We start from the raw sequence: 26,497 nt of genomic DNA, 5'->3' as shown, positions 1-26,497 counted from the left end.
CTACAGTCCAAAAATATAGAAACCATCCAATTTGAATCCATCCAATTCAATAGTATATCGAGTACAGTATATATAAAATCTTCCGGAAAAACTGCAACATTTTTAGGATAGACCCGAACCCAGAATATATGAAATGAATGCTGAAGATACAAAACGAATCTGTAAAACAAATTGGTTCAACATAACGAATGTGATGAAACAAAATTCTTCAATGAACTAATGCATTCAAAATGAAACAAAAAATTTCTGGCGTTCACATGTCTACCTCTAACATTGCCTGTATTTTGTAGCTTCCAGCTTTTTAAAAGTACACTTCAGTCTAAATATAAAGAATAAATGCACATTTAGTCTACTTATCCAGTACTGCCCCATCTTCCCCCACCCCAGAACATTCATTATAGGTTATACACTGCTCAAAAAAATTAAAAGAACACTTTTTAAATCAGAGTATAGCATCAAGTCAATTAAACTCCTGGGATATTGATCTGGTCAGTTAATTAACAGAGGGGTTTGTTAATCAGTTTCAGCTGCTTTGGTGTTAATGAAATTAACAACAGGTGCACTAGATGGGCAACAATGAGACCACCTGTAAAACCATTCCTGTTTTGGGGGTCGAGGTCACTGACATTTTTTTTCGCTACTCATCTTTTCTGACTGTTTTTCACTTGTTTTGCATTTGGCTAGGGTCAGTGTCACTACTGGTAGCATGAGGCGATACCTGGACCCTACAGAGGTTGCACAGGCAGTCCAACTTCTCCAAGATGGTAAATCAATACGTGCTATTGCCAGAAGGTTTGCTGTGTCTCCCAGCACAGCCTCAAGAGCATGGAGGAGATTCCAGGAGACAGGCAATTAGTCTAGGAGAGCTGGACAGGGCCGTAGCAGGTCCTTAACCCATCAGCAGGACCGGTATCTGCTCCTTTGTGCAAGGAGGAACAGGATGAGCACTGCCATAGCCCTACAAAAAGACCTCCAGCAGGCCACTGGTGTGAATGTCTCTGACCAAACAATCAGAAACAGACTTCATGAGGTTGGCCTGAGGGCCTGACCTCCTCTAGTGGGCCCTGTGCTCACTGCCCGGCACCATAGAGCTTGATTGGCATTTGCCATTGAACACCAGAATTGGCAGGTCCGCCACTGGCACCCTGTGCTTTTCACAGATGAGAGCAGGTTCACCCTGAGCACATGTGACAGATGAGAAAGGGTCTAGAGGAGCAGTAGAGAATGTTATGCTGCCTGTAACATCGTTCAGCATGACCGTTTTGGTGGTGGGTCGGTGATGGTCTGAAGAGACATATCCATGGAGGGACGCACAGACCTCTGCAAGCTAGACAACGGCACCCTGACTACCATTGGGTATCGGGATGAAAACCTTGGACCCATTGTAAGACTCTACGCTGCTGTAGAGTCCTGGGTTCCTCCTGATGCACAATAATGCAATGAGAGAGTATGCAGGTAGTTCCTGTAGGATGAAGGAATTGATACCATTGAATGGCCCTCACACTTGCATTAACTAAAACCAATAAAACACAGACTGTCCAAGAGCTGAGTGATGCCCAGGTCCAGATCTGGGAGGAAATACCCCAGGACACAATCCGTCATCTCATTGGGAGCATGCCCCGACCTTGTCAGGCATGCATACAAGCACGTGGGGGCAATACAAACTACTGAGTACCATTTTGAGTTACTGCAATGAAATTTCAGCAAAATGGATTAACCTGCATCATTTTATCAATTTGATTTTTGGGGTGTCTTTGAATTCAGTCTCCTGTAGGTTGAGTATTTTCATTTCCATCAAACAATGAGGCATCCTTACATTCCTAGTCCATATCAGCATAGATATCCAGCATTAAATTTTCCCCATTGAGATATGATGTGTTTTCAAAGTGTTCCTTTCATTTTTTTTTTTTGAGCAGTGTACTAAGCTACACCACTGCTCCCAGATCTTCACCAAGTGGTCTGCTTGGTGCTGTTCCTCTGCCTGACAGACAGGCTTTCTACTGATGTGCATGAAAATCCATTTGAATCGATGTGCTATCTTGTCATTATGAAACATCATTCACTTCAGATGTTGAGAGGTGCAAATTGGTTCAGTGTTAACCCATATGCTTTCCTTCTGGCAATGGTATGTGTTGGTTCCTTAACCAATAGCCGCCCAGCCAATAGCCGTTTGGCGGCCGGCAAAATGCTGTAGATTTCCGGGTGGACGCCATATGGCATCCTCCCAGGCATGCGCAGTCTTCACGCTTGCAGAGCCGCGCAGCGGCTCGATCTGTCACCGGCCGTGTACCTCGGACATGGCCGATGACAGATCTGAGTACCGGCCCCCATTGCCGGTACCATGTGACCTACTGTGACCAATCACAGCAGGTCACATGACAGTTGTATACAATGGATGGCTTCATTCATGCCATCCATTATATACTAGTGTCTAGCTGTGAATTCTCACAGCGATCACATGCACATGTCATGTGATTAGCTGTGGCCAAACCACAGCTAAGCACAAAAAAAAAAAAACCCTGAATGAATCGATGTCATTCAGGTAAATGCTTGCTTATAGCAAAGTAATTCTTTGCGATAAGCAAATTGTGTAAAAAAAAAAAAAAAAAATACTGATCACTTCCCCAAAGTAGTACAATGTTACTATGGTAACATTATAATACTTTGGACATAGTGAAATATGAAAAACGAATCTTAAAAAAAAAGAAAAATATGTAATAAAAAATTTAAAATAATAAAAAAAATGAAAAAAATATATATATTTTTTTTTCATACTGTCACCAGTCAGTGTCCCTGATCACCGCCATGCCAGTTATATGATGACGCTGTACTGCACTGGTGACAGTATGTAAAAAAAAAAAAAATAGTGAAAATAATGTTTTTAATTTTTTCATTTTCCGAAAAATGAAAAAAAAAATACAACTTCAAAAAACTCACCATGCCTCTTATGAAGTACGTCGGACTGTCTACTTTGCAAAAAGGGGTCATTTGGGGATATCTGTACTATTCTGACATTCTTGGACCTCAAGAAATTAGATTGTCTGTCAGTACTTCAGGATTGATCAATATTCAGATCTATACCATAGTTTGTGAACTCTATAACTTTCCTACAAACTAAAAAATACATCCTAATTTGGGTTATTTTCACCAAAGACATGTAGCAGAATACATCTTGGCCTAAATTTATGAAGAACAATTATTTATTTGCAAACTTTTATAACAGAAACAAAGTAAAACATGATTTTTTTTCAAACTTTTTGGTCTTATTTTGTTAATTTAGCAAAAAATAAAAACCCCGGCGGTGATTAAATACCACCAAAAGAAATCTCTAGTTGTGTGAAGACAATGATAACCGCGCAATTGTCATTCAAAGTGTGAGAGCGCTGAAACCTGAAAATGGCCTGGGCAGGTAGGGGGTAAAAGTGCCCGGTATGGAAATGGTTAACATACTGGGGTAGTTACTAAAGCTGGTTCACTCAGAATCTGGTGCAGCTGTGCATGGTAGCCAGCTTCTAACCTCAGCTTTTTCTATTAAGCTTTAGCAATAAAACCCAGAAGCTGATCAGTTTCTATGAAGTGCACATGATTCTGAGTGAACCAGTTTTAGTAAATAACCCCCTACTGAGCTGATCTCAGGTACTTTTAAGTTCTCTGCTATTGGCCATCTACATTATATTGCCAAAGGTATTGGACCAGCCCTCCAAGTCATTGGATTCAGCTGTTCCAATCGCCTCCATGGCCACAGGTGTATAAAATCAAACACCTAGGCATGCAGACTGCTTCTACAAACATTTGTGAAAGAATGGGTCGCTCTCAGGAGCTCAGTGAATTCAAGCGTGGTACTGTGATAGGTTGTCACCTGTGCAATAAGTCCATCCATGAAATTTCCTTGCTACTAAATATTCCACTATTAACTGTTAGTGGTATTATAACAAAGTGGAAGCAACTGGGAACAACAGAAACTCAGCCATGAAGTAACAGAGCGGGGTCAGTGCATGCTTAAGCGCACAGTGCGCGTAAGTCACCAACTGTCTGCTGAGTCAATAGCTAAAGACCTCCAAACTTCATGTGGCCTCCAGATTAGCACAACAACAGTGTGTAGAGAGCTTCATGGAATGAGTTTCCATGGCTGAGCAGCTGCATCCAAGCCTTACATCACCAAGTGCAAGCCAAAGCATTGGATGCAGTGGTGTAAAGCACGCCACCACTGGACTCTAGAGCAGTGGATACGTTCTCTGGAGTGACGAATCATGCTTCTCTGTCTGGCAATTCGATGGACGAGTCTGGGTTTGGCGGTTGCCAGGAGAACAGTACTTGCCTGACTGCATTGTGACAAGTGTAAAGTTTGATGGAGGGGGGATTATGGTGTGGGGTTGTTTTTCAGGGGTTGGGTTCAGCCCTTTAGTTTCAGTGAAGTGAACTCTTAAGGCGTCAGCATACCAAGATATTTTAGACAATTTCATGCTCCCAACTTTGTGGGAACAGTTTGGGGATGGCCCCTTCCTATTCCAACATGACACCAGTGGACAAAGCAAGGTCCATAAACACATGGATGAGCAAGTTTGGGGTGGAGGAACTTGACTGGCCTGCACAGAGTCCTGACTTCAACCAGATAGAACACCTTTGGGTTGAATTAGAGCGGAGACTGTGAGCCAGGCCTTCTCGTCCGACATCAGTGCCTGACCTCACAAATGCACTTCTGGAAGAATGGTCAAACATTCCCATAGACACACTCCTAAACCTTGTGGACAGCCTTCCCAGAAGAGTTGAAGCTATTATAGCTGCAAAGGGTGGGCCAACTCAACATTGAACCCTACGTACTAACACTGGTATGCCATTAAAGCTCATGTGCAGGTATAGGCAGGCATTCCAAGACTTTTGGCAATATAGTGTATACCTTCACCTTACAGTTTTATTTTTATATATTCCCTCACTTTCATATGTTTTTCCCCCCTGCAGGGTCTAAGTCCTTCTGCATCTATCAGTGACACTCAGCAGTGGCTTTTGAGAAACCGGTTCTCCAATTACTGTCGAACATTTTCTAACTTCACAGGTAAGATGACGAAGTTGCTTCTGTTGGATTTGTTACTTTGGGACTAATGAGTATCCAGTTTTCCCTTACTGTACTGGAAGCACAACATCCCTGTATCAGAAATTATAAACTTAGTTAATGCTCTTCGTTGAATCAATTCAAACAACAACAATCACTTAAAAAATTAACTACATAATGATAAGTGATAATAAAAGTCCAATTATAAGCCAACCAGATGTACTAACTATACTCTAAATTCATGATCCACAAAAAGATGGCTCTGATAGTTTTATGGGCAACTCCACTTTTGAGAAAAAAAGTCCTCTCTCTGGGTGATCTATGTACATTGCAGGAAATGTAACAAACTTTGTTGTAGATTCCTACCTATTTCCGCTCTGAAGAAGAATCTGTTTGTTCCGAGGCTTTTATTGATTCATTACAGATACTTATATAGCGTCATCAATTTATATATATTGTAAATTCACATCAGTCTCTAACCCTCAAGGGGTGTACAATCTAAGGTCCCTAACTCACATTCATACATATATAGTAGGGCCAATTTACACAGGAGCCAAATAACCACTTGCCTATTGGGCACTTTTACCCCCTTCCTGCCCAGGCCAATTTTCAGCTTTCAGCACCTTGAATGACAATTGTGTGGTCATGCAACACTGTACTCATGAAATTTTTATAATTTTTTTTCAAACAAATAGAGCTTTTTTTTGGTGGTATTTAATCACCACTGGGTGTTTTTTTTTTTTTTTTGCATTATAAATGAAAAAAAATGAATATTTAAAAAAAAAAAAAAAGGTTCTTTTTTTCTATTTTCAAACGAGTAATTTGTCTCCTTCACTGATGTATATTGATGAGGCTGCAGATAGGCAGCACTGGGGGGACACAGAGATCACAGATAGCGCTGGGTGAGGCATATGACTCCCTCCCAGAACTGGATGAACGTGCTGTAGCTATCATTCGAGTATAGCATGGTAGTAAAGTGGTTAACCTACCAGCATGTCTTTGGAGTGTGGAAGGTACTGGTAGTACCCAGTGGAAACCCACACAGGCACAGGGAGAACATGCAAACTCCAGGTAGTGTCATGATTTGGATTTGAACCGATGACCGTAGTGCTGCTAGGTGGAAGTGCTAACCACTTAGCCACTGTGCTGAATGGGAGTGACTTTATCATTATTAATCAGCTGATGCATTTGCAGTGTTCTCCTGAGGAGAGTGACAGGAGTCTGCATTCCTTTAGATGTGATTAATCTTTTGGAAGCATCTTACCAAAACTGAAATTCCTATTGCAGGGGACGCCTAAAGCCTAACTTGTATTTTAGTGCAGACTTCAGGGAAAATTAGGGAGCCAAACACACAAGCAGGAAATGACATTTCTGAGGGGGGACATTCAATAGACCAACGGTGTACAGAACGCTCTCTCTGCAGCAAATGAAAGCTGGCTTCTTCTCTTCTTTCTCTTGTTTGCTTTCAGCTGCTGCAGCGGGAGCCATACAGAGGATCGTTTCCAGTAATTGCCCCTTTGGTGCACATATCACCCTCCCTGCGCTTCATACATTTCCCCTTGTGTGCCCGCATCCCCGCAGTGCTGCCGGCTTCCCTCCCCTCCCTTCTACCTGCAGCTGCAAGCGCACAATAGGATCCTTCAGGCAGGAGAGTTGGGGAAGGGTCCTCTAAATATGTCACATTTACCAGCCCCTTCCTTTTCGGAATGAACACAATGAGTGATTGGTGCTGATCACTCACTATGTTCATTCATAACTCAAGTATAGTAAACAGTGTTTTGTTTGAGGGGGGGGGCCCTGCCAGGTTGACGGTATGGAGCCCTGTGGTTTCTATCAGCAGCCCTGCTGCTGATGGCAAAGGAATGAGGCAACAGAGAGAAAAGACATTTAGTGCTCTGTATTGAGACAAGTACACACTATAGAGGGATATGCTTTGTTCATATCTCAGATCTGTGGTTTACAGCCACTTTAAAGCTTGATGAAGATGCAGATAAGGTAAGGTGGCATCTCTTGACAGCACTGTAGTCAGCTGGCTCACTGATACATACTGGCACAGCTAAATTTGGTCCTCAGTACATATTAGTAGGAACATTTTCCTGGCCACCAGTATGAACACTGATATTTGATATTGATATTTTAAACTTGACTGGTTAAGAAGGAAGTTACACAGCACAGGTCTCAGGAACTGCACTCTAAACAAGCTGTATGATGGTGTATTGCAGAGAACAAAAGTTTCTAACTTTAGCACAGCTTCAGAGTTTGCTGGTTAACATTGATAACTCAGAGATTGCTTTTGGTAGTTGTTTGGACTTGCCATTTTAATAAAATTGTTGGTAACTCAATCCTTAGGGGCAGATCTCTTGAAGCTATCTCGCAGGGACCTCACTCAAATATGTGGAGTAGCTGATGGCATCCGTCTGTCCCATGCACTGGCAGCAAGGTGGGTACACTCGGAGCTGTACAAGAAGACGTATTTTCTGAGAAATATGTAAAGTTTTGTTACTGACTTGCTGAAATTGCTGCTGTCTGACTGCCTCTGGTTTCAACACTTTCTGATACTTTGTCCTAGAACAAGTATGCAGATACACAAGAGCAGAGCTTATTTTCAGCAGGAAAGTGGGGGAACGCAGTTCCAGCACTGAATGTATGTAATGGCAAGGGGTGCTGAGGTGTGGTGGAGGGTCTATTGATGCTGTCTGCTAGGGGATCTATTGGCGCTGGACAGGATCTTTTATTGTATGGGGATCTATTGTTGCTGGGAAGGTCTATTGGTGGTGGTAGGGAAACTATTGTTGCTGGGAGGTAGGGGTCTTATGTTGTCGGAGGGTAGATTGTTGGATGTACTGTTGTGGAAGATGTCTATTGATGCTGTCTGCTGGGGGATCGATTGTCGCTGGAGATTATCTATTATTGCATGGGGATCTATTGTTGCTGGTAAGGTCTATTGTTCCTGGGTGGAAGCTATTGTTACTTGGGGGAAATGTATTGTTGCTGGGGGGTAGGGGGTCTTATGTTGGGGGTAGATTATTGGATCTACTGTTGAGGAAGAGGTCTATTGATGCTGTCTGCTGGAGGATCTATTGTCACTGGAGAGGATCTATTGTTGCTGGTAAGGTCTATTGTTCCTGGGGGGAAATTATTGTTACTTGGGGGAAATATATTGTTGCTGGGGGTAGGGGTCTTATGTTGGGGGGTAGATTATTGGATCTACTGTTGAGGAAGAGATTTATTGATGCTGTCTGCTGGGGGATCTATTGTCACTGGAGAGCATCTATTGTTGCTGGTAAGGTCTATTGTTCCTGGGGGGAAATCTATTGTTACCTGGGGGAGATATATTGTTGCTGGGGGATATGGGTCTTATGTTGTGGGGGGTTCAATAGTTGGATCTACTGTTGAGGGAGAGGTCTGTTGATGCTGGCTGCTGGGAGATCTGTTGTTGCTGCTAGGGGTCTTTTGTTGCTAGGGTGGATCTACTAATTCCTGGATGGTATTTTGTTGTGGGGGTCCATTGTTGCTGGGGAGTCTATTGGTGTGGAGGGATCTATTGTTTCTGGGGGGAGTCCACTGTTGGCTGCAGGGGATCTATCTTACTGCTTTTCTTCAATATCATTAACAAATTCCATACAAAATTACTTAGCACATACTTGGTTTTGTATCCTCAAAAAGGGATGGAACTGGGAGGTGGGTAGGGGGTGGAACCAAGGGACGGTGCACAGAGGTCGGTATGGGGTGGAGACATGGGGGGGGGGTCAGAAAAGGGGAATTCCTGCACCTAGTCTCTGAGGAAAAAAAAGCCCTGCCCAAGAGTATACAAGAGCTGGTGTCAGAGCAAGTTTCTTATACTTGTTTTGAAGCCATTGGATTTTAATGATAGCCGGGCAAATAGCATCTTCAAATGTAAATGTTATCAATGGCAGTTGACATATTTGTACATTTCCATATTCATGCCATAAACAAGCCGCTTTTGAATTAACTGAAATAAAAGCATTTTGAAAATGGTGAATTTTTGGAATACATGCTATAAAATTACAGGTTGTAACCCTGTTGCAGATTTCAACTACTTACTGACCATTCCCTTACTTACCATTGTCACCAGTGAAAAGTGCTCTATAAATGGAGAACAGGCTTCTGAATGAAAGGCCCACCTCCTCCATACACGGAAACCGTGCTATTGGTTACCACAATGGAAAGTGCTCTGTGAATGGAGGGGGGCAGAAAGGGTGGACATAGTCTGCACTTTTGATGAATGTTTGTGACCGGTGAAGCCACTCATATTAACCTCTGCAGTACTGGAAGATCACTGCTGTGGAGGTATCTGATGGGCAGAAGACAGAATTTCTAACTAACATGAATAAATAAAAAAATAACATTGGATCCTATGTATTTCCAATCAGGAGGTATCTGGTGGGCAGAAGACGGAATTTCTGACTAAGGATCCAATGTTATTTTTTTATTTATCCACCTTAGTCAGAAATTCTGTCTTCTGCCCACCAGATACCTCCTGATTGGAAATACATAGGATCCAATGTTATTTTTTTTTATCCACCTATGTATTTCCAATCACTAAGTGTTGAGGCCATCCACATGCTTCTAGGGAGATTGAAGCATCAGGCTTCCTTTCTTTGAAAGTAAACCTAAAGGCAAAACTTTTTTGCTTTGTTTTGGAGTGGAGATGGATTAGTCAGGTTTTTATTGCTGTCTGATCCCCTGCTTGGGACATTCTCTCTATTTGACCTGTTTACCATTACCACTGAAAGTGAAAGTGAAATCAGAGAGATCCAGCCATGCCATTAACGTCAGCAACCATGATGCAGAGTGGTAGACCAGTCCTTGAGATAGGAGATCCAGACAATCTGCTAGAGCCCATGGGGGGGTCTACCAGAAGTTTGGTCAGGCTGAAGAACCACAGCTCCAGGTCAGTTTGAAGATATGAGGATCACCAGAATGCCATCCATCTCATCTCCATTATACAGAACAGACGAGATTTGGCTGTCCCTAGCCAGCTGGACACCCCAAACAGAGGGTCATCTGATCAAGAGCCAGTTTGGCTGGTCTACCACCCTCAAGGACTGGTATACCACCCTGCTTCATGGTTGCTGACTTTAATGGCATGGCTGGATCTCTCTGATTTCATATCTCCAGGCCAGTTTGAAGCTATGAGGATCACCAGAATGCCATCCATCTCATCTCCATCATACAGAATAGACAAAGAAGAATTTTCAAAGGAGGATAGGCATAGCTCAGGTTGTACTGATCCCACGGAGTCACTTGAGCATCCCCCCCCCCCCAGATCTAGGTGCTACCAGCTGATATAGTCTGCTTGTAGACTGTCAATGGTTAGAATCCTCTGGTTTCTTTCTGGTGGTTGATGTATGCTACTGCAGTGGCATTGTCCAACTGGCTCTTCATCGGATGACCCTCTGTTTGGGGTGTCCAGATGTCTTGGGACAGCCATATTGCTTGGAGTTCCAGAATGTTGATCAGGAGATGGGATTCCTCCACGGATCAAGTTCCTGCACTGACCAGGTATATAGAACTCCTCCCTAGTCCTTCAGGCTGGCATGTGTTGTTGGGATTTTCCAAGAAAGACACCAAAATTTTCCTAACTCCAGAGCTCGATGCCCGAGCCAGCAGGCTAGAAATAACCTGGTCTTTGGTGTCATACAAGTTGGTTTTGTCTAGAATGCAGATGAGGACTTTTCTCTAACTTTCATGATCTGCATATTTGTTTGAGGTCACTATTGAAGCCAGTGTGTCAGAAAAACAATAAGGCAACTAGTAGCACATTTACGAGTTGGTTAGCAATGGCAGATCCTATATTTTTCCACTTCATTGGATGAAATGCTATTTTCCATAGGTGTAGTATTTTTTGGGTTTTCTTCAAATAACACAAGAACAGACACATTTTACATTTGCTGTAACTATATTTTACCAACAGGTCTGTGCGGCCACGTCTTACATTATATATCAGTTCAGAATCTGTGGGAAAGAACCAGAATGATGAAGATTCAAGCCAGACAGGTAGGTTCAGCCAGAGAAAATGCCAAACTGGCCCTACTTGTGGGCAAAATATAAGACGATTTCAACATCTTCATTCTACCTAAGCACATAACATCAGTTCAAGCCCCCTTAGAAGCTCCTTCCCACCACTGAGATGCATGGTAAAGCCTTTTACCAGGATCCTTAGATTGTGAAGAGCTCTGACTATGTTCCACCAGCATTTAAAGGTCTGTGTGGGGTATACTATTCAGCTAACACATTGGTGTTAGCTGAGCAAATCTTCAGTGTTAGTTTCAGCAACTCTTAAAGTGTTACTAAACCCAGGAACCTAAATCCGCTATATCTGGTCTCCCACAGTACACAGTAAATATAAACTGCTAAATACCTTTTCTCATCAGCAGTTAGAGCATTCTTGTGACTTCTATCAGCTCTCAGCAGAGCAGGTTACATCTTGTAGGAGGAGTTTTCTCTCTGCTCTAGGAGGATGAAAATCCCCTGACCTCTGTCTAGACAGTGCTGATTGGCTCTGTGCTGATCACATGCACTCTCCCAAGAAAAAAAAAAAACACTCTCTAGCAATACACACCAAACTGAGCATGTGCATGCCTACGGATCAGTCTGGAGATAAGTGGTGGTCGCTTGAAAAAAGGGGAAGAACAGAGAAGAAAGGATCAAACAGCCTTTTTACAGAATGCAGTGGATTAACCCCTTAGGTTCCACAGTGAGTATAACAAGCATGCTTTACTGCATATACAGACTGATTTTACTGTTATGGGTTTAGTAACACTTTAAGCTATAAATAAAAGTTGATCTAAGAATTAATTTTTTTTTGTAACACTACCGCACTATGTCTCTTCAAAAGGCTCTCTCTTTTTTTTCCTCTCTGGTTTGTGGAGAAAATACTGAATGTGTTTACCATTCAATCTGCATCTAATGCATATTCTCTCTTGCCATTCCTACTTTTATGATTTACTAATGTGGATTTTTTTCTCACATTTTAAATCTGTAGAAACCCATGAAAAGAGCCTCCCGCTCAGAGTGTTGCTGGTATAGAATATACCACATGGTCTAGAGCGGGTGTCGGCAACCCGCGGCTCCGGAGCCGCATGCGGCTCCGGAGCCGCATGCGGCTCTTTTTCAACTTTCCTGCGGCTCCGGAGCACACTGCCCACCAGGTGACAGGCAATAGGGTCGGCAAGCCGCGGCTCTTTTAATGCAGATCTTCTGTGTGCCGGGCGCCCGCTGGCAAACATTGGCTGTCAGGATGTAGGCGGGGCAGCCCGGATGTAGGCGGGGCAGCGTGACGAACTCCTCTCCTCTCACAGTCCGCCCTGAAGACCAGAACGGCGCGGGAACCCAGCGAGAGGAACGCGCGGAGCAAAGGTAAGTGAATTCACACAATATGGGGAATGAATTACTATGGGGGATGAATTACTATGGGGGATGAATTACTATGGGGGATGAATTACTATAGGGGGGATGAATTACTATAGGGGGGATGAATTACTATGGGGGATGAATTACTATATGGGGGATGAATTACTATAGGGGGGATGAATTACTATAGGGAGGATGAATTACTATGGGGGATGAATTACTATAGGGGAGATGAATTACTATATGGGGGATGAATTACTATAGGGGGGATTAATTACTATGGGGGATGAATTACTATATGGGGGATGAATTACTATGGGGGATGAATTACTATGGGGGATGAATTACTATAGGGGGGATGAATTACTATGGGGGATGAATTACTATAGGGGGGATGAATTACTATGGGGGATGAATTACTATATGGGGGATGTATTTTCAGTTTTAAAAATGTTTCTCTCAAAATAAATTTCAATCGTGGTTTTGGCGAGATTTGGCTCAGTCGAAAAAAAAGGTTGCCCACCACTGACCTAAGGCTATGATTGTGATTATGACGATACACTGTGGCCCTGATTAACCCTTTGCTTACTGGGCCCTTAAACCCCCTTCATGACCAGAGCGTTTTTTGCAATATATGCAGTGTCGGATTTGTTTTAAATGTTGCAATGGTTTTGCGGCTCCCAGTCTTTTTTTCCCTCTCGGAAACGGGTCCAAGTGGCTCTTTATGTCTTAAAGGTTGCAGACCCCTGGTCTAGAGTTTCAGCTACCATCCAATTGCTGTCAAAATGATGGTAGGTAGGGATGGGCTGTTCAGTGAACACACAAACGGTAAGAGCGTTTGGCAGGCTTTCAGCCCGCTGTGCCCCATTGTGCCCTGACAGTGCATTGCGATTGGCCAAAGCAATGCACCTGAACACAGGTCAGGTGCAATGCTTTGGCCAATTAAAGGGCATGATGACGTCACAAGGGGGTGGGGATGACCCCACCCCCTTGTGACACCATCACAGTCGTTAAGAATGGTCATCCCGTCACTGCTGTCAGACGTCTGGAGCCAGCATCGCGAACTGGGAGTTTTTTTTCTATTTTAGGGCGGCAGGCATTGTGATGGACGTTGGATTTACTTCAGGGGACTTTTTTTACGTTTTTGTTTTTAATACAGGACTTGTCAAAGACTGTCATTTCTTATACACTTTTTTTTTTTGTGAATGAGTAGCGGTACCATGTACCCCATACTCATTCACATGGAGGGGCGATCCAGATTCTGATAAGCTCCCCCCGCGCCTGCAGACCCCCAAACCACTGGCCACAGTTGTCGGGAAGAGGCCCTTGCCCCCATCAACATGGGGACAAGGTGCTTTGGGGGGGGCTTGCTCCTCCCCCCCCTTTCCTGACCTGCCGGACTACATGCTCGGATAAGGGTCTGGTATGGATTTTTCACAAAATTTGGCATGGGGGATCCCCTCAAAATTCATACCAGACCTGAAGGGCTTGGTATGGATTGGAGGGAAACCCCACACTTTTTTTTTAAATTGCCGGGCACTTCAGCTGTCAATGTTTTTAGTAGCCGTGCACTCAAATGCGGTACCATACCGCTTAGGGAATTGTCCCCTCTGTTCAAAATTTGCTGTCAAACTTTTATTATGTTTGAATGTTAGACCGTGAACCCAACAAGGGAGTGTTTGGCCCATCACTAATGGTAGGCCTACACTATGAACTTGTAAACTCTAGCCAAATGCCATTTGGTTTGCTAAATTCCTGTGTATCAGAAAAATACTTGGCTGCAGATGATCAACAATACAAAAATTTCCTACTTGTATGAATGAAAAATTCCATGCATCTTTTGCTGGAGTGCAAAGTAAGTTTCTTGATGATGATGACAACAGTGGACCATGCCTGTGCAATTTGTGTTAAAGTAGCCACATGCTGTCTCCATCAGAAGTCCACATGATAGGGGCACAGTTGAGATACAGGGAGAGAACATTGTCACTTTATAATAGGAAACTACCTGAACAATTACTTTTATTGCAGGATCACCAGGAATTATTTTAATAAAGCTGCAGTTTTAAAACTATTAAAGCTGAAGTTTAGGAAGGGTCATTTTTACAGTTACATTGATCCAACTTGGACTAAAGTAAGTATGTGCCATACCTGTGGGATCCCAGCGGAAGCTCAAAATTATTGTAGCACAGCCAGGGATTGGTGGGCAAGCCAGCGGGGCTTGCAGCCGCAATGAGAAAGAGCGTGCAACTGTCAACTCCAACCTGTGATGTCGGGGATGGGCAGGGCCGATTTGTTTCAGGGGCTCAGCCCCCTTTGTCCAGCAAGCACTGCATAGACCAATAGCTGGCATTTATACATTGCTGGCCAGTGGCAAGGGAAGATGGTGACAAGGGGCAGGACCAACTGGGCATGTGCAGCTGAAGCAGTGTATATTACACCTGAATTATACACCACTACGGGTGCACATGTAGTAGTTCCAAATGGTCCTGCCCCTTGCCACCTTTTCCCCAGCTGGCACTGTATAAATTTCGGCTGTTTCCCTATGAGCGAGTTGTTTTTAAAAAGGGGCGGAGCCCCTGAACTGCATAACGGTCCCGCCCATCCTCCACATCACAGGCTGGACATGACAGCTGCACTCTCTCCCATTTCACCTGTACCCCCGCCGGCTTGTTCGCCAATCCCTGACGGTGCTATATGTTCACACTGCTGCAGGTCCTGTTTGCAGGCATCAGATAGATAAAAGCCAAGTGCAGCCATTCTTGGCTCGGCTCCTGTATGCTGTTAATCAAGAGTTTAGAATGTAATTGTATGTTTAATTGGTGTCTTTGTGGTTTAACTTTTGACCCCTGCACTCTGTATGTAACGCACCCCTGAATCCTGCACTCTGTACGAAACTTACACCTAAATCCTGCACTCTGTACGAAACTTACACTTAAATCCTGCACTCTGTATGAAATGCACTCCTGAACCTTGCACTCTGTATGTAACGCACCCATGGACCCTGCACTCTGTACGTAACGCACCCCTGAACCTTGCACTCTGTGCGTAACGTACACCTGAACCTTGCACTCTTCACGTAACTCACTCCTGAACCCTGCACGTAACTCACTCCTGAACCCTGCACGTAACTCACTCCTGAACCCTGCACTCTATACGTAATGCACCTCTGAATCCTGCACTCTGTACAAAACTTACACCTAAATCCTGCACTCTGTGCGTAAAGCACTCCTGAACCCTGCACTCTGTACGTAACGTACTCCTGAACCCTGCACTCTGTACGTAACGTACTCCTGAACCCTGCACTCTGTACGTAACGCATCCCCGATTCCTGCACTCTGTACGTAACGCATCCCCGATTCCTGCACTCTGTACGTAACGCATCCCCGATTCCTGCACTCTGTACGTAAAGCATCCCCGATTCCTGCACTCTGTACGTAAAGCATCCCCGATTCCTGCACTCTGTACGTAAAGCAGCCCTGATTCCTGCACTCTATACGTAACGTACACCTAAATCCTGCATTCTGTATGAAACGTACACTTAAATCCTGCACTCTGTACGAAATGCACTCCTGAACCTTGCACTCTGTGCGTAACGCATCCCTGAATCCTGCACTCTGTACGTAACTCACTCCTGAACCCTGTACGTAACGCACTCCTGAACCCTGCACTCTGTACGTAACGCACTCCTGAACTCTGCACTCTGTACGTAACGCACTCCTGAACCCTGCACTCTGTACGTAACGCACTCCTGAACCCTGCACTCTGTACGTAACGCACTCCTGAACCCTGCACGTAACGCACTCCTGAACCCTGCACGTAACGCACTCCTGAACCCTGCACTCTGTACGTAACGCATCCCTGATTCCTGCACTCTGTACGTAACGCATCCCTGATTCCTGCACTCTGTACGTAACGCATCCCTGATTCCTGCACTCTGTACGTAAAGCATCCCTGATTCCTGCACTCTATAGGTAAAGCATCCCTGATTCCTGCACTCTATACGTAAAGCATCCCTGATTCCTGCACTCTATACGTGAAGCATCCCTGATTCCTGCACTCTGTACGTAACGTACACCTAAATCCTGCATTCTGTATGAAACGTACACTTAAATCCTGCACTCTGTACGAAATGCACTCCTGAACATTGCACTCTGTATGTAAAGCATACCTCATTCCTGCACTCTGTATGTAAAGCATCCCTGATTCCTTCACTCTGTACGTAACGCATCCCTGAACCCTGCACTCTGTACGTATCTCACTCCTGAACCCTGCACTCTGTACGTAACTCACTCCTGAACCCTGCACTCTGTACGTAACTCACTCCTGAACCCTGCACTCTGTACGTAACGCACTCCTGAATTCTGCACTCTGTACGTAACGCATCCCTGAATCCTGCACTCTGTACTTAACGCACTCCTGAACCTTGCACTCTGTACGTAACGCACTCCTGAATCCTGCACTCTGTACGTAACGCACTCCTGAATCCTGCACTCTGTACGTAACGCACTCCTGAATCCTGCACTCTGTAGGCAACACACACCTGAACCCTGCACTCTCTACATAACGCACACCTGAACCTTGCACTATGTACGAAACGCACTCCTAAACCCTTCACTCTGTACGTAACGCACTCCTGAACCCTTCACTCTGTACGTAACGCACTCCTGAACCCTTCACTCTGTATGTAACGCACTCCTGAACCCTGCACTCTCTACGTAACACACACCTGAACCCTGCACTATGTACGAAACACACTGCTGAATCCTGCACTCTGTACGTAACGCACTCCTGAATCCTGCACTCTGTACGTAACGCACTCCTGAACCCTGCACTCTGTACGTAACGCACTCCTGAACCCTGCACTCTGTATGTAACGCACTCCTGAACCCTGCACTCTCTACATAACACACACCTGAACCCTGCACTATGTATGATATGCACTTCTGAATCCTGTGCTCTGTATGAAATGCACTCCTAAACCCTGCACTCTGTATGTAACGCACTCCTGAACCCTGCACTATGTATGATATGCACTTCTGAATCCTGTGCTCTGTATGAAATGCACTCCTAAACCCTGCACTCTGCATGTAACACATTTTTCCACAGTTTGTAGAAACCGTTTGGAATGGAAGCTTTTTATTCTTTTTTTAAATGATTGTGCTGGGGGTTGTGTCCGTGAGACTCTTGCTTGTGGCACAGCAACCAAAGCATATTTTATAGGTACAAGGAGGCCCGGGTTTTGTTTAACCACAACCCTTAGACCCCTCTCGTTGTTAAGCATTTAGCCACACCCATTTTTTTCCATGGCACGCTATGCAGAACGCAGGTCACTTCCTCCTTCAAGTGTCCCTCATTCTGAAGTTCAAATTTTGGGAAATATAAACAAGGTGCTAAAGCAAGATAATGCACATATGTTTGAAAAAAATTGCATTCAAGTGAGAAAAGGTTTTTCTGATTATAACACTTTATCTTCACCGCCAACAGCACTGTATCAGGAGATTTATCTGGAAAATGCAACTGCAGCAGAGTTGACAAATAAGCTGGCTGACCTTTTCAGTGTGCCTGCCAATCACATACTGAGGATCTCCAGAACTGGCCCCCATGGGATCCATATTCTGCTTAGTGACACAGTAAGTAATTGCAGTGCATGATAGGCACACATTGGGGGCATTTATTAAAACAAAAGGATAGGGTAGTGACTCTACAATGACGACGCATATCTGCACTAGTCTCCCCTACCATAATTATGTTATTGATGTGTGAACCTGAAGCAATACTACACTGGACATGTCCACCCAAAAAAGCCCCACAATATTTCCATTTGCATGGCTAATGGCTAGATTAGGCTGCTTTCATATGGCTATATTTCTATTGGCGGCTAGAGCTGTCAATCACCAAGTTCCGGCCGGAGATTCCCCGCCAGCACCCGGCGATCGCCGAGGAACAGTGACAGAGGAGAGGTCTGTATGTAAACAATACAGATCTCTCCAATTTCAGCACCAGCGCACTGCTTTGTATTGCTCTACATTACAGCCAGGGCCGGTGCTAGACTATTTGCCCTAGGCAAGACCAGTTAACTCTCCCCCCACCCCCAAAGAAAAAAAAAATAATAACTTTTCAAAACCACAGGAAATATTAAATCAACAAAACACTAAACTGATTTTCTTTTAATGTGCAAAAATAAGTGCCAAAAGATGTCACCAGGACCAATATTAATGACAAAATATATATTAACCAAATATAAATTAACTGTATTAACCAATCAGACAGAGAACAAAAAAGACAGAGTTCCAAAACTCCACAGTGATTAGCAGCCGCTAGCCATCTTGCATAAAGGGACAGAGTCTGAGAGGAACACTGAAAGGAGCAGCAGCTCACCTGCTACAGTGGCCCCAGACACCAAATAGTCGTGTGTGTGTGTGTGTGTGTGTGTACAGGCTGTGAGACAATTGTGCAGAGTAAAGATACCATCATTCCTTGCGTATGAGGAGAGGGGGACTCTGCAGAGAAATGAAGAATTCATACAAGAGGTCCATAGGCCCCACTGCACTGCACCCAGGTGCCCCTAGGTGGTAGTGCGCCCTAGGCAGCTGCCTAGTTGAAGCACCGGCCCTCCTGATTACAGTACACATTAAAAATGTCCTAATGTGGTGCAAATATGCACAGCCTACTAATATGTCTGCCTTCCCTGCAGATGGTCAGAAATATGCCAGATGAATCCTGCTTTACTGCTTCACTGCAAAAAAGTAAGTGTTCATTCCATGTGAGATGAAGATTATGTGTCAGAGACTGTGATTTGTTTTTTGTCATAGGGCTGATCAATAGCCAATGCCCAGAGGAGAGAGTACATGCTAACTCCCACATCCTATTAAAACCAATCAGAAGTCATGTTATTGGGTCTTGGTGCAGGAAACTAAAATTTGGTTGCTCTGCACTTTGCACATCGCAGCATTGTGCATTGGTTCACTGAAGACGTTTGTACGTGTTAATGTTTGGAACGAATATAGCATACACCTACAGAAATGTAATGCCTACAATGATTTCTAGGGCTATGCTGATGATCTTAGCAGTACACAGACTGATGATTTTACCAATTTCTTTTGAATATTTAGCCCGTCCAGAAGTCTTAGCATATTATCTGAAAAACTATTGTGTAATCCCATGCTACCTAGTTAAATATCCTATATTTTATTCACATTTTTAAAATAAAGTGAAATGAGTAAATTTGAAGTAAAATAAATACCAGGTGGCTCCAAGCAAATTGTGTTCTCACAATCTAAGTATAACAAAAGCATGAATAATTTTGCTGCACCTAATAAAGTTAAAATGTACTAAACCCACAACAGTGATTGCTTGTTATACTCCCTGTGGAACCAAAGGGGTTAATCCGCCGCATGGTATAAAAAAAAGGGCGTTTGATCCTGACTTCTCTGATCCTCTTCTTCTTCCAGAGTCTCCCATCCATCCGCTGATAGTACAGAGCTCCAGGAGGCACTCTAGCAATACACACTAAACTGAGCATGTTTAGAGTTGTTTTTTTGGGGGGGGGAGGGTGCATGTGATCAGCACAGGGCCAATCAGCACTGTCCAGACAGAGGGGTCAGGGGTCATGCAGCCACATAGGACAGTCAGAGGAGAATGAAAACTCCTACAAAATTAACCAGTGCTCAGCTGGACACTGAAAGAAGTCACAAGACTGCTATACACTGCTAAAAATAACTTATCAGCAGTTTATATTTACTAAAATAAATTGCATTTCCATGTTCTGTGGAAGACCAGATATAGTGAATGCAGGGTCCTGGGTTTAGTAACACTTTACCTCCACATATGTAAATTTTTAATTATGCATATGTCAAATATAGCAGAAACAAATTATACATAAAAGTCCAAGCGTGAATGAATTTCCTTCTGTGTAGTAGTTATAAATCCGCAAACAGAGTCCACCCTTTGTGTTTTTGCTCCATATATCATGTGCAGTGACTCTCACCACCATTCACAAATGCACTCACCTCCAAAAATGACCTGTCAATTCCCAGGTCAAACCACACCTTCCCCACACTGGGGTTAATCCCAGACTCCACTCCACTACAACTCCTTAACCAACTCTTCCTCCTGTTAATATATCTGGTGGGGCACACGGCTTCTAAATTTCCGGGTGTATGACCCTTTACATTACATAGTTCCAGTGCAATGGAAACCACGACTATTGTCTAAAGCAGGGTGTCAAACTGGTGTACCTCCAGCTGTTGTAACACTACAAGTCCCATCATGCCTCTGCCTTTGGGAGTCATGCTTGTAACTGTCAATCTTGCAATGCATCATGGGACTTGTAGTTTGGCAACAGCTGGAGGGGCACCAGTTTGACACCCGTGGTCTAAAGGAAGTCAGGCAGTTGATTCAATGCATCTTCTAGCATCATGAAAACCCACAGGATGCTCCCAATGCATGAGTCTATTCTCCCCTCCAATCCCAGGTGCTTCTCAGTGGCTTGCAGCCAGGAATATCTGAATACATTGGCCTTTCCCCAGCTGAAGTAGTCAGGTGTTTTTTTTTTCGGGGGGGGGGGGTGATCTGGAACTGGGTTTAGTTTATTTTCTATGCTTAAATAGAAGTAAAATTGTAGTACTGAACATCTATTTATGGATTTATAAATAGAAAAAGAATAAATAAAAGACCACGTCGATAAGTTTGTGCTAAAAAGAATATATATTTTTATTCATTTTTTTTCATTTATAAATCTAAAAATATACTTGAGTTTGTTATAAAAAAAATATTCTGTTTAGCAAAAACTCATCTATGTGGTCTTTTAACAAACTCTCGTATATTTTTAGATTTGTAAATACATTTTTTTTTAACAAACTGTCAAGTATATTTATAGATTTATAAATTTAAAAAAATATTATTGTTAGCAAAATCTCATCTATGTGGTCTTTTAACAAAATCTCAAGTCTATTTATAAATAAAAAAAAGAATACATTAAAAAAATATATTCTTTTTAGCAAAAACTCCTCTATGTGGTCTTTTTTAACAAACTCTCAAGTATCTTCCCAACTACTGAAGTTAAAACTATCCGGTCTGTAGTTACTTGCTAAAGACTTTGATTACTTTTTAAATATAGGCACCTCATTGGCCATACACCAATCTTGTGGCACCAACCCAGTCTGTAAAGAGTCTCTCAAATTTAGAAACAATGGCTTTGAAAGAACAGAGCTCAACTCTTTGACACATGGACACATGGGTGTAAGCCAGGGCTTAAAATTTCAAGTCCTGAGCTACTACCAGGCTTTAAGAGTTACTTGCCACCAGATGCCCCACCCAACCCCTTCCCTGCCTCACCCCTAAACTTGCCCTCATAAATTATCTCATGAAATGAGACTGTGAAATGTTTAATGCGGAACACATATTAACAACATATTTAATAATATTAATAAAGCAATGTGAACACCTCCTCCATCCCATGTCTTTCTCCTTCTCCAGTCCCATCTCCCCCATCCCATGTCCTCCTCTACAAGTCCCCTTTACCATCAGAGTCCCCCTGTACCATCACAGTTCCCCTTCACCATCAAAGCCCCCCTGTACCATCAGAGTTCCCATGTAACATCAGAGTCCCCATGGGCCATCAGAGCCCCCATTTACCATCAAAGTCCCCCTGAACATCAGAGTTTCCTTTTACCATCAGAGCTCCCCCTGTACCATCACAGTCCCCCTGTACCATCAGAGCCCCCACTTACAGAAAGAGCCCTCCAGCTGTGTTGGAACTGTGCATGGCGGGGAAGGAGAAGAGGAAAGCAGAGAACAAGTGTGGCTGGACCGAGAAGGCAGAGAGGAGTAAAAAAGGAGACTGAAGCAGAATAGAACATCTACACTGGAGAGGAGGGGAGAGATTGTCGGGGAAGAAAGTGCAGCTGCAGCCAGAGCAAAGAGATCTAACCTGTCAGATGAGAACCAGCTTGTCAGGGAGTGAAGGTTGGTGCAGCAGCACCCAGTACACAGTGCCGGCCTGCACATGTTCCCCTTAGTGAGAGACCCGGAAGCACTTGAAACCGAGGTTGAGGGAGGAGAGCAAAACACCAGCGGTGAGCGGGGAGAGGAATGGGGGAAATGGTGAGGGTGATTGGTGCACAGGTCTGGGACATGAAGCGCCAAGGTCTGTCTACCCAGCTGCCTTATAGTGGCTCCGGCTTTGCCAGTGACTCGCCCCCACATTATTTCCACTCGCCAAATGCAATCTGATCCACGTGCTTTATTCACCCCTTTTTTTGACTCAAGGTTTCTGAACCATATCAATTTTGAGCCATTGGGGTTCTTTTGGGACTATGTCAATACTTTCCCCATTATACACATTAAACAACCATTTGTCTTTGAATACACCTGCAGCTCTTCCAAGATACAAGACTGACTTTTTCTGTGACCTTATGGTGAAGATCTCACCACAAACCATCAATGGAATTGAGCTCTAGTCAAATTGTAATGTGTCACTAGTTTATTGGCTGAAAAATCTGCTAATGCTTTAAAAGACTAAGTTACAAATGTACAGCTACATGTTAATGCATATAGATTTTATGGAAAGGTAAATGCCATCATTTTCAGAAGTCATTTCATGCTGTTCTAGAGTTATTACTGCAATACTTTAAACACTTATGGTTGAAAGTGGATATTTTGGCAGTATTTAAAACTTTTGTGGGTAGAATCACTAAGGGTCCATTCACATTACTGCTTTACCTGCATTGGTGCGATTCAATGAAGTTCAAGATAAACAATATTGCAACACACCTTGCCGACAGATGTGCGTTGCGTTGTGCTGCTAGAAATGCTACAGGCACATTTTGGTGCATTCAAATGAATGGGCTGCCTTAACCCCTACGTTCCTAAGGGTAAAATAAATCTTAAAGCCTAAGCACAATTTTGCAACTTTGACATGTGTTCGCAAAACTGTACATATCATCACAACTACTTTGTACATTCAGGTGGATTATACCTTGTTTTTTTATTCAGGACAAAATGAGCTTTCATTTGGTGGTAAATGGTAATGGATATCTCCTGATATATATATCTATCTATCTATATATATCTATCTGGCCCAAAATAGTAACTATTTTTTAATTTAACTGTATATTGCCTCCTACTGCCATAACCTACCACCAAAGAACAACCCAAAATAATTTCTTCTGCTCCTGACGATCGCAGTGATACCTCATGTGTGTATGAAAGTTGTAGTTTATACCATAGTGCAGCCCAGAAACAATAGTGCGCAATTAGTTTTTTTTTTGTTTTTTTTTTTACCTGCCACTAACTCAGATACTAATTTAAAAATTAGAACAAAAAAAAAACCCTGACCAAAAAAAAAATTACCCTGACCCAAACACTAACCTTGGCACAGACCTAGACCAATCTAGGCATTTTTTGTTTATTTTTCATTTCTTTTTTTTTATTACAATTCATTTATTTATTTTTTACACATACTTATTTTTTTTTTCTCTCTGCAAAGACAAAGAGAGATACAATGCATCTCTTTCCTCCATTCAGAGAAAAAACAAGAGGGACTGACTTCACAAAGACTGATCACTGTGATAGCCAATCGGAGGCTATCACAGCGATCAGGTAACCCGGAATTGGGAGTTCCAGGTCCCGATCATTAGAACAGGAACTGAAAACTCTCAGTGACACCCCGGTTTTTGTGCTGGGAGCACATCATACGGTGTGCTCCCAGCACAAAGACAGGTATGCAAATTAGCTGCCCCACAGAAAATAGCCCAGTTCTCTGAGGCCAACTCGTTTTCATTAACCCCTTGACACAGTCGGTGTCAAGGGGTTAATGAAAACGTGTAAAAGCATGTGTACTAATGCAGCATAGTAATGTGAATAAGGTCCTTAAAGTATAAATATCCAAAAGTATAAAAAAACTGTTGGCTGTAGAGTTCAAATAGTTTGAGACCCATGCTGAGTTTTTAGTGGTGTCCAAGGCTCTCCTGGTTTTTCCTGTCCTGCTGACATTTTTCCAGACAGGAATTAAAGGGAACTCTCCAGCTGCAACAAAATTGGAAATTACATATGCTTTTCTTTAGGGAAGTAGAGCAAGGCTGGATCCCAAGTCAGATTTTCTTCTCCGTCCTTGTCCCTTAATATGATTAATTTATGATTTCCTGTCTGGTGATAGCAGTGATGATGGCGATGGATCCCAGATATCAGTAAAAGCCTGGCATGGGCTTCTAATCCTTCCCCAGGCTATCCAAAACTAGCAAAAAAAGTTTTTGGTTTGACATACACTTTAATGGTGTAACTTGAATATGGGAATATTCCATACGATTAAATTTGCTATCTTCGTTTCTTGTCTACACAGTGCAAAATCCTGATGGATACCACTGCATCCTGAAGTAATCCTCAAGTGAAGCAACACTTCTACACTAGATATTCCAAAATAAAGGATGCTGCTACAAAGCAGGCATGCGAGGCCTAAGTAATGGAGTGGAATGACACCGCAAGGAATACACCTCAAGCATTTGCTAAAAACATTCCTGCTCTCCTCGAATTCCTTCACTCTAACTTGTTTAAGGGTGTTCAGACATTTTCTTTTGCTTCAAGCAAACATTAGCCCTGGTGCTATATGGTGGATTGCCCTGCCTTGCAGACATGAGGATAACCTATTACAAACCTAGGCAACTAAAACGGAGCATATAATAATAAAAATTCTCAGGTAGATGTTCCACATAATTTTGACATGTGCAGGGCTGTCTTAATGCCCAGGGCCCCCATGATAATTTTGCATTACATCATACTTGCCAACTGTCCCGGATTTTCTGGGACAGTCATGCTTTTAACTAAGCTGTCCTGGGATGGCCATGTCCAGGGCAATGTCCCAGAATCTGTACTGTGCCCTCCTGGTGCTAGTATTGTGGGATACCCCCTGTACAATAAGTATATGTTTAATTCTATCAGCTATTTACACTTTTATACATGGGAGTAGGTGCATAAATTGGGCCAGTGCATTTCTTTGCCCAGGGGGCCAAAGTGCTATTAAGACAGCCCCGGACATATGGTTCTCACAAAAGGTAAGGGCATATTCACCCTTGATCATTTTCCTTCAGTAAAGTGTAACATTTACATGAAATTTACTGCATGAAAATGCATTCCAAGTAGAAATCCCATTCTTTCCCATGTGGCTGGTTCACATCTATGGGTTTTGTGTTTTCAAAGGGAAAATATATGAGCCTATCTACAGCAACGTATGCATTACCACACAAGTGAAAATGTGTGCATGAGCCTTAATTGTAGAGCTACAGTATAGGAAGCTAAACTGTATAAAAAAAAATTTTTCCTCATGTAAAATCAGATTTTGGCCCATCTCTCCCAATCCTCCCAGTTGGTCCCTTGATGTGAGCGGGTGTCCTGACTTACACAAAAAGAAAATTCTGAGTTTGGCCCACCATCCTCCCAGCTGGTCTCAATTTCAGTTAAGGCATTATGTAAAGATTGGCATATATTGGCACTTTAGCTGACTATATCTGGACCCACTGCTATTTTGCTATTCATTTTTAACTGGAGCTAGCCTCTGCTTATTTTTTTTTCTTTTTTATCCTATTCATTTTGAACTGCAGATGCCAGTAGATTTTTCTAAATTAAATCGATACACACTGATCTGCATTGCTACATGCAGAAATCAGTCTTTTTCAGTTTTGTAGCTTTGTATGTAAGTATTTCTAATAAAATATTCTTACAAAAGGTATCAGTATAGTTCTGTGTGATGTTTATTATGCAATTATCATGATCACACAATTATGGTGATGTTACACAGAATCATTATGCAGAAAATGCCAGAGGCCAGAACAGGGAAGTGGGTTAAATCTGCTTTCCCTACTCAGTCCCCATAAGTGCCAACGTTGTCCTTAACCACTTGCTGAACGCGCTATAGCCAAATGACGGCTACAGCATGGTTGTCCAATTCTGGTAGGGAGTCATATGATGTTCTCCTAGGACCATGCACCCACTGTAGCATGCACCAATTCTGGGAGGGAGTCATAGGATGTTCTCCTAGAACCACGCGCCCACTGTAGCATGCACCAATTCTGGGAG

The 26,497-nt window shown here is 43.1% G+C and overlaps 1 protein-coding gene across 1 annotated transcript in view; it reads left to right on the top strand.

The window, feature by feature from the left end:
• LOC149444113 (transcription factor CP2-like protein 1) overlaps positions 1-26,150 on the top strand; it is a 63,292-nt gene extending 37,142 nt beyond the window's left edge. Inside the window, exons 10-15 of the mRNA XM_089654873.1 lie at positions 4,960-5,053; positions 7,400-7,490; positions 10,989-11,071; positions 17,912-18,057; positions 19,122-19,173; positions 24,768-26,150. Of these exons, the coding sequence (XP_089510999.1) occupies positions 4,960-5,053; positions 7,400-7,490; positions 10,989-11,071; positions 17,912-18,057; positions 19,122-19,173; positions 24,768-24,805 (504 nt within the window). The 3' untranslated portion in view covers positions 24,806-26,150. The remainder of the gene's footprint in view (positions 1-4,959; positions 5,054-7,399; positions 7,491-10,988; positions 11,072-17,911; positions 18,058-19,121; positions 19,174-24,767) is intronic.
• Positions 26,151-26,497: the final 347 nt, after the last annotated feature.

The sequence above is a fragment of the Staurois parvus genome, unplaced genomic scaffold, assembly GCF_062004578.1.
Source record: "Staurois parvus isolate SC_StPar_1 unplaced genomic scaffold, SC_StPar_1.0 ptg000813l, whole genome shotgun sequence".
NCBI classification, from domain to species: Eukaryota; Metazoa; Chordata; class Amphibia; order Anura; family Ranidae; genus Staurois; species Staurois parvus.
The sequence above is the reverse complement of the archived record's forward strand: the minus strand, read 5'-3'. Positions and strand labels throughout refer to the sequence as shown.